This window comes from Giraffa tippelskirchi, chromosome 7 (assembly GCF_054371585.1).
Source record: "Giraffa tippelskirchi isolate mGirTip1 chromosome 7, T2T-mGirTip1v1.2.pri, whole genome shotgun sequence".
NCBI classification, from domain to species: Eukaryota; Metazoa; Chordata; class Mammalia; order Artiodactyla; family Giraffidae; genus Giraffa; species Giraffa tippelskirchi.
Genome location: NC_137281.1, coordinates 132,307,880 through 132,322,926, shown reverse-complemented (window position 1 = coordinate 132,322,926; position 15,047 = coordinate 132,307,880). Strand labels below are relative to the sequence as shown.

The 15,047-nt window shown below is 39.2% G+C and overlaps 2 protein-coding genes and 1 non-coding gene across 11 annotated transcripts in view; 1 reads left to right on the top strand and 2 right to left on the bottom strand.

Moving 5' to 3' along the window:
* L3HYPDH (trans-L-3-hydroxyproline dehydratase) overlaps positions 1–15,047 on the top strand; it is a 132,266-nt gene that overhangs the window by 84,843 nt on the left and 32,376 nt on the right. The gene's annotated exons all lie outside the window — the stretch shown is intronic.
* Positions 263–366, bottom strand: LOC145515933 (U6 spliceosomal RNA). Its single transcript, XR_014061137.1, has one exon. It is a non-coding gene; the product is annotated as a U6 spliceosomal RNA (small nuclear RNA).
* Positions 4,513–15,047, bottom strand: part of DAAM1 (dishevelled associated activator of morphogenesis 1) — a 175,056-nt gene continuing 164,521 nt past the window's right edge. For 4 of the 5 annotated variants that reach the window (XM_081509675.1, XM_081509674.1, XM_081509678.1 and 1 more), the window contains 5 exons: positions 13,880–13,987; positions 11,902–11,962; positions 9,267–9,398; positions 6,579–6,749; positions 4,513–5,113 (listed from right to left, as the gene is read on the bottom strand). In XM_081509675.1, the coding sequence (XP_081365801.1) occupies positions 4,904–5,113; positions 6,579–6,749; positions 9,267–9,398; positions 11,902–11,962; positions 13,880–13,987 (682 nt within the window). In that variant the 3' untranslated portion in view covers positions 4,513–4,903. The remainder of the gene's footprint in view (positions 5,114–6,578; positions 6,750–9,266; positions 9,399–11,901; positions 11,963–13,879; positions 13,988–15,047) is intronic. The other variant, XM_081509677.1, reaches the window with a different exon arrangement.

Below are 15,047 nucleotides of genomic sequence, written 5' to 3'. Positions count from 1 at the left end.
CATATACATGAATCCCCTCCCTTTTGGACTTCCTTCCTATTCCGGTCACCACAGAGCACTGAGTCAAGTTCCCTGTGCTATACAGTAGGTTCTCATTAGGTACCTATTTTATAGATAGTAATGTATATATATCAATCTCAAATCTCTCAGTTCATCCCACCACCCTCCCCTTTTCCCTCTTGATATCCATGTTTGTTCTCTACATCTGTGTCTGTATTTCTGCTTTGCAGATAAGATCATCTATACCATTTTATTAGATTCCAAAAATATGAAATGCTTCACAAATTTGTGTATCATCCTTGCCCAGGTCCAAGATAATCTTCTCTTTATCATTCCTATTTTAGTATATGTACTGCTGAAGGGAGCAGGGCTTTTCTCTCTTTTAGCATCTGGTAGACACCTCCTTCTCCCTGCTACCCTATCTTCCTGAGTCATTGCTTGGCACCACGATCACCTCCTTTCTTGGCACTCCTCCTATCCCTGAGTCAGGGTGGCCCCTCAATCTCATTTGACTTAGGAAAGTATTTTTACATTGGAAGTGGGATGGGAGGATGAGGGTAAGGATGCCAAGAGATGTTCACCACTGATGGGGGGATTGCAGCTTCATTTGCCACAGGAATGTCCACACATGACCATAAAGGGTGTAAATTAAGTGGGAGATGGTAAGATGAATACAGAACTATTGCCTTTCTTCCTCCTCCGAATGAAAAAAACCACAGGCAGAGAAGCAGAGAGAACACATGCTTTATTTAAATGGCATGGGAAAATTTTCTCTCTCCCATAAAAAACAAAAATATTTCAAGGTTTGATTAAAATAACGATCTCCACTGTCAAAACCCCTTAGTGTACAATCTCATGTTCATGCTGTTTGTTTGATACTATGGAAACACACAGCTGATGGCAGTGGACAAAAGCATGTCAGGGAAGAGGCCAAAGGTTAGATCTGATGTTTTCCTTATAAGACAAGTAAAAAGTAATTGGTCTTTGCTATGGAAAACATGAAACTCCTTATACATTTCCTTCCTCCAGGGGTTCCAAGCTTTCTCCAAGATAAAGGATTTATAGATGTTAAGCCATTTCTTAATTATGAACTCAAAAGGCTTTTAGACTTCAGTAGAGTTCCCAGTAACAGCGGGCACAGGGATATAGAGATGTAAACCAATATATATAGACCTCATGGAGAAAATGAGCACCGAACTCAGCATAATGGTTCATGAATGACCCAGATGAAAGAACTCTTTCAGTCTCTCCATACACAGTTCAGTGGTTCCTGAAGCTAGTGCTTATGGAACCAAATGGTATCAAGTAGCTGTTAAACCTTGGGAGGACTTAAGTTTTCCATATGATAGGCAACAGGTGGTGTTTGTTATTTTTTAAAAAAAGTCACAGAAAATTCCCTCTTTCAGAACTTAATCTATTAAATGTATCCAAACTAGTTTATTAAAGATTATCCATGTTAAATTTTAGAAAAAGGGCAGAATCCTGGAGGGTTTGAATAGCTTCATTCCCTGACAGAAGCACATTTTCCCTAGTGATGTTTTTTCTGGGGAAAACTGAAGAGATACAAGTAGGCATAATGATCTCAAAGTTTCAGGTTTTCCCTTGTTTCTATCAATACCCCAGGGCAGCTGAGGGTCTAGGTGGTTCTGTATGTAGCTCCACACTCAAATGTGTAAAGAGGAAATGGTATATCCCCATTTGTAGGGAGGAATATAAAATTTCCCTACCATGGAGAAGGATCTCTCCCATCTGAACGCCAGTGCAGAAGAACAAAAATTTTTGGATATTCTGCAGTATCCAGGAGCTAAATAAAAAGATAATAATTATAAGAATATCATGAGTCCAGTCCCAAGATCAGAAGTCCTTGAATTCTCAAGCAACCTACTACTAGGATAATTAGGATAATTTGTTTTCAGCTTGACTTTAAATTGGGTAGAGGATGGCCAGGAAGCCAAAGTGATGTGAGGCCAAGAGAGAGTCCCAATTTTCAGAGGATATAATGCACATTCCTTCTTCTGTACAGGTGACACTTCCCATATTGACCAATATCATAAAGTAATTTTTTAAAGGAAATGCTTCAAAATGAAAAAGATTGATTCTAGAGATTAGAGATTCTTTTGTATACTCCAGCTGAATAATTTTACCAGTAGTTTCACTATGAAACTGTTTAACTCATACCGAGTTACACAAAAAGGATAATTTCATAAAGAGGTAGTATCTGGTGGTCTGTGGATGTGTTGAATGCTGCCAGAGTAGAAAACTATACTTTTCTAGGTCCAGTATGAACAAGTTTGTATTATTTCTAATTAACCAATGACTTGCAATATTTAAATTTAATGGTGGAAAGTGCAAAGAAGTTTGCTGTTTTAATAACTCAAAGAAAGCATATATGTACACGTAATGAATTCATTTCTTTATTGCATATTGCTATTTAAAAAAATGTACAGTCTCATAACACATACAACATTTTTTTCTTGGTACTGTAACAATAGTCTTGCACCTAAAGACTAAGTGGTTCCAACTACTAAACTAATAAGATACAAGACATATAATTAAGTTTACAAATTATAACGCTTTGTCTTTTTGGCATTAATTTAAAAAAACAAACAAAAACTTTTAAAATACACACCCAAGAGAGAAAAAGTGACTACTTACACCAGCACCAATCTAAAAAGTAGGTGTTTTTTTTTCTTTTTTCCAACAATGGCACATGGAATGACCTGCACACAGGTTTTGGGGAAAGAAACGAAAAACGGAAATGGCAAAGGAGGCCTACCAGGATGGCCATATCAAAACGAGGATGATTACAAAGGGCGAGAGGAACATGCTACACAAACTTGCTCCTTTATGTGACTCCCTCCACTTGCCCATTCCTTAAACTGTAAAACAAAGCCATTTTCAAAAGACAGTCCCAAACACAAGCCAGATCAAATTTCTCCTGCTCTAAATAGAAAAGAATATATATAGAGGCACTTTAGTTAAGGAATAGACAAACCCCACTAGCGTACCCCATTTCTCCTCACCTCCAAGTGTTTTTGAGCAAAGTCTCTGCATCTTCGACACAGTATACTTGCAGACTTTGATACCTAGGAGCTGGGGGAGCGCGACATCTGCTATATATTTGTGACTTTTATTTGCTAGTCATTTACTTCTGTGTAATGTGTAGAAAGTCGCTAAGTTTGCAATGAGGGGGAAGAATGTAAAACCACGGCTCTTGCCAACTCTTAGAGCACTATTTCACAGCTTTCACGTAGTGCAGAGACCTTGCCCTCTGCACTAAGCATTATAGTTTATACAAATTATTTTTAAATAGCACGATTCCTATACAGCACACACACTGGTATTCTGTTTGCCCCTTAACTGTCCCAGTTACAGCATAAGCTCCCTGGGGGCAGGGGCTCTGTCTTGCTTATCACTGTAGCCCTACAATGCCTGGCACATAGTAGGTGTTTCAATAAATATTCGTTAATTGACTGAAACTCAATTTAGTGCGTAAATAATGTTCTAGTGCAATAGGACAAACTACTCTCCACAGGAAACCCAACCACAACAGGATTGATGGAAAGAAAATAGAGAACCTTAGCCCCTCTCCCCTACTACAAATAAATAAAGCAAAGCAAAAAAAAAAAAAAAAAATGTAACAGTCCTCTGTATATATCATATAATTTAAGGATATTAAGAGTTGGTAGGTTAATGGTAAGCATCTATATTTTATTTTCTAATGTTCATTGTTTTTATTCATTTCTCCCTGAGAGCTTTATCTTTTGGACTGAAATTTTACAGGTAGCGTTACTGACACACAATTTAAAATGACAACATATAAACAGCAAACCACATCAAACATACTTAGAGATAAATAGATTGTGGCATCTCTGTTGGTGGTGGTGACATTTTGTGCATTCACTAAGTGTTCTTTAGTTCAGAAACATATTTACAGAAGATGCAGCTTGTCCTACAGAACAGAAAATAACCAAAAAAAAAGGCTCCCCATAAAATTTTTTAAAAAATTGTTTTTATCCTTTCAGAGAATTCTTTCTTTTAGGTCTTGGGTGGGAAATTTGAAAGTTTATAGTTCTATACTGTTAGGAAAACAATCACATTATGGTAATTTTGTTCTTTAACAAGAGCATGGATTGCATTTAGATAAAGAGTGTTCTTTCCAAAAGCAATGTAAAGAAATCATCATGAGTGCTTGGCAGAGAACTCGATGAAATTAGGGAGGGAAACTGATGTCCAGGTTTTAAACATATAAAAGAAGAACTCTGATCGACATTCTACAAAATTCAGATTGTGTGCAAGATGTTCTCCATAAACATTTACAGACTGCATCCCCACACCAATGTCAGAAATTCTAAGCTGGTCCTGTCAATTACTGATACAATGCACCAGCATCATACTTGTCAACTATCAAAAACCATTTGAAATCTATATTTTTCCAACACCAGTTTCACCAATGAAAATAATTTCAAAGTATATCAAGCTTGGAAACCATAAAATATTTCTCAAGCTATATTTATTTTTTGTTTTTCTTTTTACTCGAGGGAATGTCTCCGTATCTCTTTCAGGAGACAGTATTGTGCTTCTGAACGGTCATGGTGTTTGGGGGAGGAAGATGAGCCACACTCAATATGAATGCATACACAAAGGGGTTCTGAGCACATACATAGACATAGATTTTTTTTCTTTTTTAACCAAACATATAGGTTTCCAGACAACACTCAGACTTCTATATACATTTCTTAATATATACACACACATACATTTACATACACACACATTCACACATCCACTCACAGATGAAAGGAGAAATTGCCACTGTTTGGATTGCAAGGCAGTGTAATGGAAAGTTCTAGTCACTTCAAAGGGCTGCTAATGAGCTTTCTAAAAAAGTATTCAAGGGAAATTAGAAGTTAAGTTTTGTGACCGGTCTCTCCCGGCTGCTGTCCGTCATCTGGTTGGTGATGCGCTTGCGATTCCGTTTCAGTTTGGAAAGGTCTTTGTCAAACACTTCTCCTGAGCGTAAAGCAGAAACCAGGTCATCAAACTCTCCGCCTTCTTCACTGTTCTCTTTTGCTTTCCTCATTTTCCGTTCCCTTTCACGTTGTTCTTTGAGCTGCAAATGGAAAGTAACCACTTAGAGAAGTGTCAAGACAATATTGTATTTTGTATTCAGTGGAGATGAACACTATGGACATAGCGGTGCTGCAGTCACGCTATGTTTCTCAATAGCTGCCAATCCCTTGGCTGTCACGAGTGGGTGACTGGGATGTGAGGTGGCTCATTGTAGAAGCAAGGGGCAATGAAAAAAATGACCACCACTTTGTAGTTAGACTCTCACCGTCTAGAATCTGGGTAAACCTCATGATATTCTAATTAAAAATATTGGTTTCTTTGATGATATAGACAGACGAAAGCAAATGCTCATCAGGCCACATTCCTTTCATCAAAGGCTTATTAGCCTCTATCTACCGTGGATGCCTGGAATCCACCATGCAAGAGTTACAATTATTAAGATCTAAATAATATGCATACATTATATAAAATGTATATATTCAGGTAAAAAGGGAAAAATAATCCTTAATTCTACCAAGAAATAACCATTATGAACCTTCTGGGGGTATATCTCACCACTATCAACACTTACTTTCCACAAAAATATTTCATGTGGAAACCATTCTGTAGGCTTTCTCACATGAGAAAGACATGACTTTTGAGGACTGCATAAATAGTCCATTATGTAGCTATTATATCATTTAGATTACTTTGCCAACAAAGGTCTGTTTAGTCAAAGCTTTGGTTTTTCCAGTAGTCATGTATGGATGTGAGAGTTGGACTATAAAGAAAGCTGAGCACTGAAGAATTGATGCTTTTTGAACTGTGGCATTGGAGAAGACTCTTGAGAGTCCCTTGGACTGCAAGGAGATCCAACCAGTCCATCCTAAAGGAAATCAGTCCTGAATATTCATTGGAAGGACTGATGCTGAAGCTGAAACTCCAATACTTTGGCCACCTGATGTGAAGAACTGACTCATTTGAAAAGACCCTGATGCTGGGAAGGATTGAAGGCAGGAGGAGAAGGGGACGACAGTTGGATGGCATCACTGACTCAATGGACATGAGTTTGAGTAAGCTCCGGGAGTTGGTGAGGGACAGGGAGGCCTGGCGTGCTGCAGTCCATGGGGTTGCAAAGAGTCAGACACGACTGAGCAACTGAACCGTACTGAACTGAACATCATTTAGAACCAGTGCCCAGTTGGTAAATATTGAGGCTGTCCCAGGTTACGGCTTTATTATAAACAGTGCTGTTCTGTTTGTGGGAATGTAGAATTATTTCTTTAGAAAGACTTCTAAGAAGTAGAACTCTAGATCAAAGGATGTGGATGTATTTTTTAGGCTTTGGATATAGACTGCCACATTGCTGAAGAGAAACTTTCTACTGACTGAACTCCCAGTAGCATTCTAGAGAGGACTTTGATGCCCTCCTCCTTGCCAGCACATAGGAGTGCTTCCTAAAAACCAAGGAGATGTAGCAGGAGAACTTCCAGGAGGTGGGACTGGCCCGTCACCTGCCCTCTTACCTGAGCCTCCATGCGAGCTCGGCGCTCCTCCTCCTCCTTCTTCTTTCTCATGTTTTCATTCTCTTGTTTGGCTTCTGACACAGCCTGAAGAAACTGATCAAAAATGCCAAAGAACTCATCCGGTTGTATTTTTCCAGCTTCTTCCCCAAAGTGTTTCACTGCTTTAGTAAACTGGGAAAAAGAAGGTTTTAAGAAGTTCAGTGTTTCAAGAGAACACCATGATCACATAAATACCAATCTCTTGAGAGGCTGAAGCTCCAATTGAGTCAAATATAACTCGCTGGATTTACCTTTGGCTGCTGAACATATCTAATCATTTCTAAAGGAAAAAATTTAATACTCCAACATCTTGGGAAACCATTTATTCTTGTCCACCTCATTTCAGCTTAACATCTATGATTATATCCTATGACTTCTTATTAACTAAACAGTAGTAAAAAACAAGAAAGCAGAATACCAGAGGACAGAGTGCTCAGGGTATAAAACTAATAGCAAACTCAGTAGGGGTAAGGAAACTTGTACTTTAAGTTTTCTTTGAAGTAGTTTAATATCATTTATTGGTGCCATATGGTTAATGTCAAAATCAGCTGCTTTTCCTAGTCATAAATAATACTGGTATTACTCTATTTCCTGGGCCTCAATTATAAAATAATCACCAATTACGGAATCATTAAGGCAGCCAAAAATTCATGACTGAGAATACAATTTTATTCCAAAACCTTTGTTTTAGTGCCCCCGGCAAGGCAAATCTTTTAGAAACAGCTAAAATGCAAAATATTAAGGGAGAATTTTTAAAAATTAAAAAATATATACAGTAATGAAACAGCACAGACAGTCTTTGTTTAAACATTTCAGTTTTTAGCTTTTCTGGTGCTTATCTTCATAATTTGAGATAGTATGCTTTCAAGCGTCTTAGCATTATTTTGGCCATCCAAATACTGTTCAATGCCAGTCAAGCTGTTAAGAACTATACCTCCTTCTGTAAGGATCTCATGCTATTAGGTCTAAACTACAAAGGATGGTGTTCCTAGCTTCAAGGTCAAATGAATTCTCACTCCTTATTCCTTATCAACTACTTAAAAATTTCCAGCTCTTTCATTTTCTTCATAGTTAGAAACTCTTAGGTTGGGGAGGACTGCATAAATACTTCATGGTCTAATTGCTTTTATTTTTCCTGCATTGCTTGCCTTTAATATATTAAGTTTCTCTGATGTTTTGGCAATACTATCTACATAAAGGAAATATTTTCAACCTTTATTCTTAAGATAATTCTCAATTATACATATATTTCATATCTTTAAATTTATAATAATATTCCTTAACCACTTTTCACTGACGCATCCTCAATCTTTTACTTATTTGGAGCTATTGCATTAGAAACTAAGCTCTTTATGGAAAAACACAACATTCTTCACACACCACACACAGTGCTTTAGCTTGCTCCATGATTTTTATAAGCTAATTTCTAAAATTCTGGTATGAACAAAACAGCAACAGATAGCCTACAATTGCGTTTTGAAAGCATTCAAAGTCATGTACTTCAAGCCATCCTGAATGATCTTTTTATCTAGGAATTCTAGTGATGATGAAGTCATATATATTTTGGTCTTGGAAATCTGAAGAAAACTAGTCCCAGACTAACGTTCCCACACTAAAATTTAAAAAAAAAGTAGGGTGTGTGTAAATAAAAAATTAACTATTCAGTGGATTCTTAGGAAAATGTCTGAGCCCTTGATGAAGTAGGTACTATACTGCCTGGTTTGGGGTGGGGGCCATCACAGTGGAGGATGCTAACACCAGTTCACTGGTTTCAGTCAGGGGTATCAGGTAACAGCAGTCATTCAAACATACATCTTTTCTTCTGTTTGTTTAATAACATTGGAGGTGGGGTTTCATGCTGAAATGAGCCAGTGTATCTTAACACAGTCTGCTTCTGAACTTTAACCAGTGTGTGTGTACACTTACATACAAAATCATCCATATCTACAACTGAACAGGGGACCACAGAAAAATTAGATTCATTACTCAAGTTTCAAGGGCAAGAGTCAAGTTTAAGCAGAGTGTTGTCACAGGTGAGAAATGGGCACTGTGGAGGAACTCAATAGGGTGGGTGGGTAGCTGCTTGCTGTCATTTATTAACAAGAAGAGGATGAGAGAATGTGCACATGAGTATGAATGTGTGTGAATTCTGGAAAAGGAAATAACCAGAGAGAGACTGTGAGATGGGGTAGCGGGATTTTAAGGTGTTGGGTATTTGTCAATGAAAACTTCTCCTTTATAGGAAAACAAGATTTTGTAATAGCAAAATTCATTTTAAAGGAAGTCCTATTTATACATTTTGCGATGAGGCTGCGAATTAAACTGCCTATCATTTACTAAGTTCCTCTAGAGATTTAAAGAAGGAACACCCTGTTCTCCTAAGTCTCTTATCTGCTATTGTAGGGAGAGCATCTTACATGTTTCTGAAGCACAAGGCCTTGGCCCAATAATAAGCAAGAAAAAGCTGTCACAGTATTCCCTAGTTTAACACCATTCAGATACTCCAAGGTCTTACTGACCTAAAGAAACATAGGCCAGTTAGAAAGTGTGTGTTTCAATTGATCACAGTCCTAGAAATGAAAGAGTAATTGTAATACCGGGCAGTACCAGCCCTGTCAAGCAATACTCAGAGCACAAGGGAAAACTTACCAAGTCTTTAGCTTCTGCTAGAAGATCTTCAACATCAGAGAAGCTGAAGCTGGCTACAGTGATGAACTGACTGACAACAGACACAAACTTATCTCCGGGCTGTGAGGGCTGAGACTTCTGATATTCCAGCTCCTTAAACACAGGGAATGGATAATGTCAACGCAGGCTTCAGATGCAGACGCACCACGTTTCATTTTCCTTATGCCTCAAATTTAATAAGTCAGAATGGCAAATACATCAAAACTACTGTAGAAACATCTTACGATAGTTCATGTCCTGCTCTGCTTCTGCCCACCCTGCCAGAGTCATGCCCATGTGCGCAAACACATTTGCAAAATGCAGTTTAACCAGTCATCTGAGTACTTTATTGGTGTGGGTTTTGTATACTGGCTTTAGAATGTAAGCAGATTAACATTTGGATAAAATTAATGTAAGTTAAATAATGGAGAGCAAGTTGGATTAAAAGGGTTTGTGACTAAAAGAGAACTTGTAGATATTCTGTGCTCAGAACTCTGGTGTCTTGGTTTTTTTCCCTTTTTTTCTGTATCTGCCAAGTCTACTTATTTCCTAAGCTGTGATATCTAGGTCAGTAGAATTTCAGCTGTAGTGTTTGGCACCATAATGCCATTTTTCTTCTCATCCATACCATTTGGGTTTTGTGAACAGGCAGGTAGAGGCATTAGTGTTGTGTTAATTAGCCATCCTCTCCATTACCATGGTGATGAACACCGATTATTCAAATTTCATTTCAATAATAACTTAAACCATTGCCAGATGCATTTTCCTATTTCATCCCACAAAACCTCTATGAGTGTTCAGTTATTATGCCAATTGTATTGACACATAAATTGAGGTTCATAGGGATTCTTTGCTCAACGTCAAGTAGCCGATAAGTGATACAGCCAAAATTTGAACTCAACCTCTGTCTAACTCCAGGGTCTCAGTAACAACTTTTCTGTGTATCTATTGACTTACTCTGGATCTCTGTTTTCTTCCATACTTGCTATGGCAGAGAGTCTAACAAGCAGGAGAGTAGAGGTCACAGGCTAGGGGTCGATTCAGCTCAACCACTGACTTGATTTTTATCCATGGCAAGTAGCCTGGGTCTTAGTTTCTTCACTCATAAAAGGAAGGCAATATATATATTACCAGGGGAATCAAGTGAAATAAAAGTGGAAACTTTTATGGAACTTGCTCTGATTAAAAGAAATTGCCACAATTCTAGTATATGTATGAGGCGCAGAGATGTGAAAGCAATTTTAATGTGTTTCATGAATGTATAATTTCATAAGAATTCCACCTTTGATACCTTTCCAAAGTACGACTGATTTGTGCAAAGCACAGTTGGGACACATGAATATTTGGACAGGTTAAAGTCTGTCCCCCAATATTTTCTCCCTCTTAACATTTAAGCATGTGCCATGCTCCTTCATAGTCTCCCAGCCACAGGGGGTGGGGAAAATAGTGCACTCAGTTCATCTCCTGCACTTTTTAAACAGTGATCTACCCTCCACATCTTTCTTCTCTCTCCCCCCAAAAAAGGAAAAAAAAAGAAAACCTCACATGCTCCTTAATTAAAAACAGAAAAGATTAGCATCGTGACTTTAATTTGTATTAGAGCTTCTTTAATGATGCCAACTACTTTGTATTAGAGCTTCTTTAATGATGCCAACTACTTTCTATGGCAGTTTTACAAGCAGGAGGAGTGTCCTTTTGGAGTTACCTGTAAGTTGATCTGTGGGGCACCTTCCCAAGCTGCCTGTAAACCAGCCTCCTACACCAAGGGCCAGACCAGAGCCTTGCCTGCTCTTGGGAGCAAGGCTTCCACCCTAATCTGTCTCCAGCTTGGCGACAGCCCCCGTGTGGTACCCACGGGGCGCTGCACCGTCAAATCAGGGTTAAGGCCACTGGCTCCTCTTCCTCCAGCACCCTGACCTGCTTTCCTTCCATGGAGCCCAGGCTCACATCATCTCATAGACGTGGGACAGCTTCCCTCCTCTGTACCTAAGCTCACTCTACCCTCCTTCTAAGCCGCAGCTCAAAGTTCATCTTATCTAGAAGAGATACTTCCTCTCACACATGCCAGCTATTCCCTAAGGCCCAAGCTAACCTAAATCACCACCTTCCTCCGAAAGGCACCTTTGTCATCACTTGACAGGAGGCGAACTGGACTGACTGCTCCTGGCCACTGTAACACGTGGAGGGCAAGCATTCTGAGTCATAGTGATCCCCTCGCCTTGAGAATGGACTGTACCCTCAAAGTGCTCAATGCATACTCCCCAAAGGGCCGACACAAAAACAGAGAAGTTCCATTGCTCTACTGAGAGTGAACATTTATCAAGACAACAGGAACACTGAGGAGACCCTGAAGAGTCTCTAGCCCAACCCACGGTCACGAGTCCTGCATCACAGAGAGGACGGTGGTAGAACTCGGGGTCCACTGTTCCAGCTCCTGTGATGCCTGCTGCTGTGTCGCCAGGCTAAACAGTCTCCCTTTGCTTCTCTGTTTTTGCATCTTATTTTTAATAGTAAATGTTTATCCCGAGCATACCAGCATGCCAAGGCAACTGGCAACTCCTCCGCTGGATACCAGTAGTGACAAGACTGGGAATTAGAACAAGAAACAGATACTCACCATCTCTACTGCTTTCAGGCCACTTCTCAACGTGCTTATTTCTTTGTCCAGCTCAGTCATGCTGTTGTAAATGGCAGCATTTTAGTAACTAACATGGGACTTATACTTGTGCATTAAATGTATGATGAGTTTAAATATTTCATTCTTGGTCATCCATACTATTTTAAGTGTTTAAAATGTTTAAATTAAAATTCATTTTAAACGCTTAAAATTCCCTTCAGCATTCAGATCTCACAGAAAGACAGCGACATTTTAAACTTATGAAATTTAGGTATGGGATTTATGTTTCTTGTTTTCCATAGCCAGCAGGTATGACTGATATATATATATCGGTTAAAAAGGACAGAATAGAAATATGACATGTTTTAATCTCACAAAAATCTCACTTAAGCGAATTACTGTAAGTAGAAATAAATTTCTTGCCATGTGTGACTTCCTTTGGACAAGGGAAAGAAAGAGCTGAGGCACAATCATGTGTGCGCTGTGCTCATCATTATTACTGTATTGCTTTTCACAAAAACTCTGATAGTATGAGGACTTCCCATGTGGCTCAGCTGGTAAAGAATCTTCCTGCAATGTGGGAGACCTGGGTTCGATCCCTGGGCTGGGAAGATCTCCTGGCGAAGGGAAAGATTACCCACTGCAGTATTCTGGCCTGGAGAATTCCATGGACTGTATAGTCGACGGGGTTGCAGAGTCAGACATGACTGAGAGACTTTCACTTTCACTGATAGTATGAATATTACAAAGTGATAGCCTACATTTCAGTATGAATATTACAAAGTGATAGCCTACATTTCAATCAAAAATGATTTTTCTTAAAGTTTCACTAACTAGTTTTCATTTTTGACCTTTTTTTTAAAAACAAAGTTTCCTAGACTTTTCTCGTAATGCTTTTATTTGATGGCTTTAAACATTAGAGATTATAACCATTCTCACAGAGAATTCACATGTAAACAAATTCACCAATACTTCATTTACCTTCACATTTTAATTTCATGTCTTACACCATGGTACATTTCTCCCAAACTCTACAGAGGAAAAAAATTAGGCTCCTCATCAGATTTTTCAAAATGACTGCAAAAAGATGCAGTTTAAAGTACTTTTTTTCAAAGGGGGGAGGGGAGCCGGGTGCAATAGAAGAGCAGCAAGGAAAAGTGCATGCCCCTCACAAGGTCTCTGAAAAGTAGTGTGACGTTTATGGGGAAAACTTGGCGACTTTCCACTTTATTTGTGTTCCTTCATTTGCATAAAGACTGCTTTCCATTAAAAGGCTGCTTGGTTTCTGGGAGTGTATGCACCTGGGAAAATTGATACTAGCAACACCCTGACCTGCAGCACTTCTATTTGCTTAACGACATATCCTCATACCCGCATTTAACTAAGGGTGCTCCCACCTGTATTTTAAGAGAACCACCCCTTCCAACTACTAGTGAAACCACATTTCTTCCCTGTATCTTCATAACTCAGAAAATTAGGTTTTGCAGAAGTTAAAAACTGTATCCAGGAGTATTCCAAAACAGCTAGAACAAGTATACACGACATATGCTCACAGTATACATTCAACAATACCTTGAACAACACAGGTGTGAACTGTGACGGTCACTTATACACAATTTTTTTCCAGTAATTATGGACTAAGTGATTTGTGGCTGACTGATTCCTCAGATGTGGAACCATGGATATGGAGGAACTCGTATAGGAAGGGTCAACTATAAAGTTATATGTTGGATTTTCAAACTGTGCAGTGGGAGTTAGGGAGTGTGTTGGCACCCTTAACTCCCTTCTTAAGAGTTAATCATCTATTCAAAATTATGTAATACATCTGGGTGACTTGGAAATGATTCAAACTACTTCATATACTATTCAGGGGAAAGCAAGACAGAAGGACCCTCTTAAGGTAACACTAACTATCTCAATGGCTAAAGCACAGACCAAGGGATTTGAAAAGCTGAAACGATTCACTGTTAGTACTTACTTTACTTTTGCTGCTTGAGGAATGTCCCGTAGCTCCTCATTTAGATTGAGAACCTTGGGGTATTTATTTTCCACAATAGTGATGAGATAGTGCAAAAGTGTAATGTTCCTACAGTTAAGAGGAGAGAGTATTAAACATGGTTGATATCGGTATATGATTTGCATATTCAAGTGTCTGATTCAAAAAGAAAGCTATATTCCTGCATTACTTTCAAAATTTGGAGGTTCCTGTAAAGCAGGAATTCTCAAGAGAAAGGGATAAGAGGAGAGTCTTCATGGGATTTACATAAATAGATGTCAAAAGAAGTACACATCTTCTGAAACAGAAGGGCAGGGGATGAGAATTACATTTTTGGCCCATAATGAGGACCCTTCCAAATCTGGGTAATGCGATGAGTGATGAAAATGAGTCTGAACTATTGCCAATGGGGACATCCCTTCACAGTGCATCCACCCAAAGAGGAGGCCTGCCCTGCCAGTTCAGAACAAAGCGGGGTGGGGTGGGGAGTGAGGGATATCTATCTAATGCACTAAAGAGGACAGTTAATTTTCAAATCTGAAAGTACAGAGCAGTGACCCACTGATGGGAATTACCAAGAATTCTCATTTAAGGTTTCTTTGGTCTGGGGGATAACATTTTCCCCTTTTGACTCATTTGTTTTTCTCTTTCCCCCTCTGACCTCATCTGTTTTGCTGCTGCAGCAAAGGGTGGCTGTAAAGTTAGGAAGCCCCCCATTTCAGGGCAGGGCCTGGAACTGGGCCAGGACTGTGCCATCACGGGTATGATATCCTCACAGCCTAATTTTAGCAACACTTCAGCTCCTAACTGCATAACTGGCTCCCTCTTCAGTGTTGACAGGGCTGAACCCTGACTGACCTAGGCTGAAAAGGCAGGCATCTGATAACTCTATCCATGAGGCCACACCATAGGAGTCTGGTCCCCTTGTCCCCAACTCCAACGCACACTACAATCACGTGAACCCCAGATGCCTGGGCCAACCTGGGATTCATCAGTTGGAATGAAGTGGGAGCCAGGCTGAGTATTTTTAAAAACTTCCCACTGAGTCTAACAGCCAAGATCAAGAACCACTTAGTCTGTTGAAAGTTACCATAATTAGGAGAATACAATACATTGCTTAAAAACCATTTCCATAATTTTTAGGCAGTTT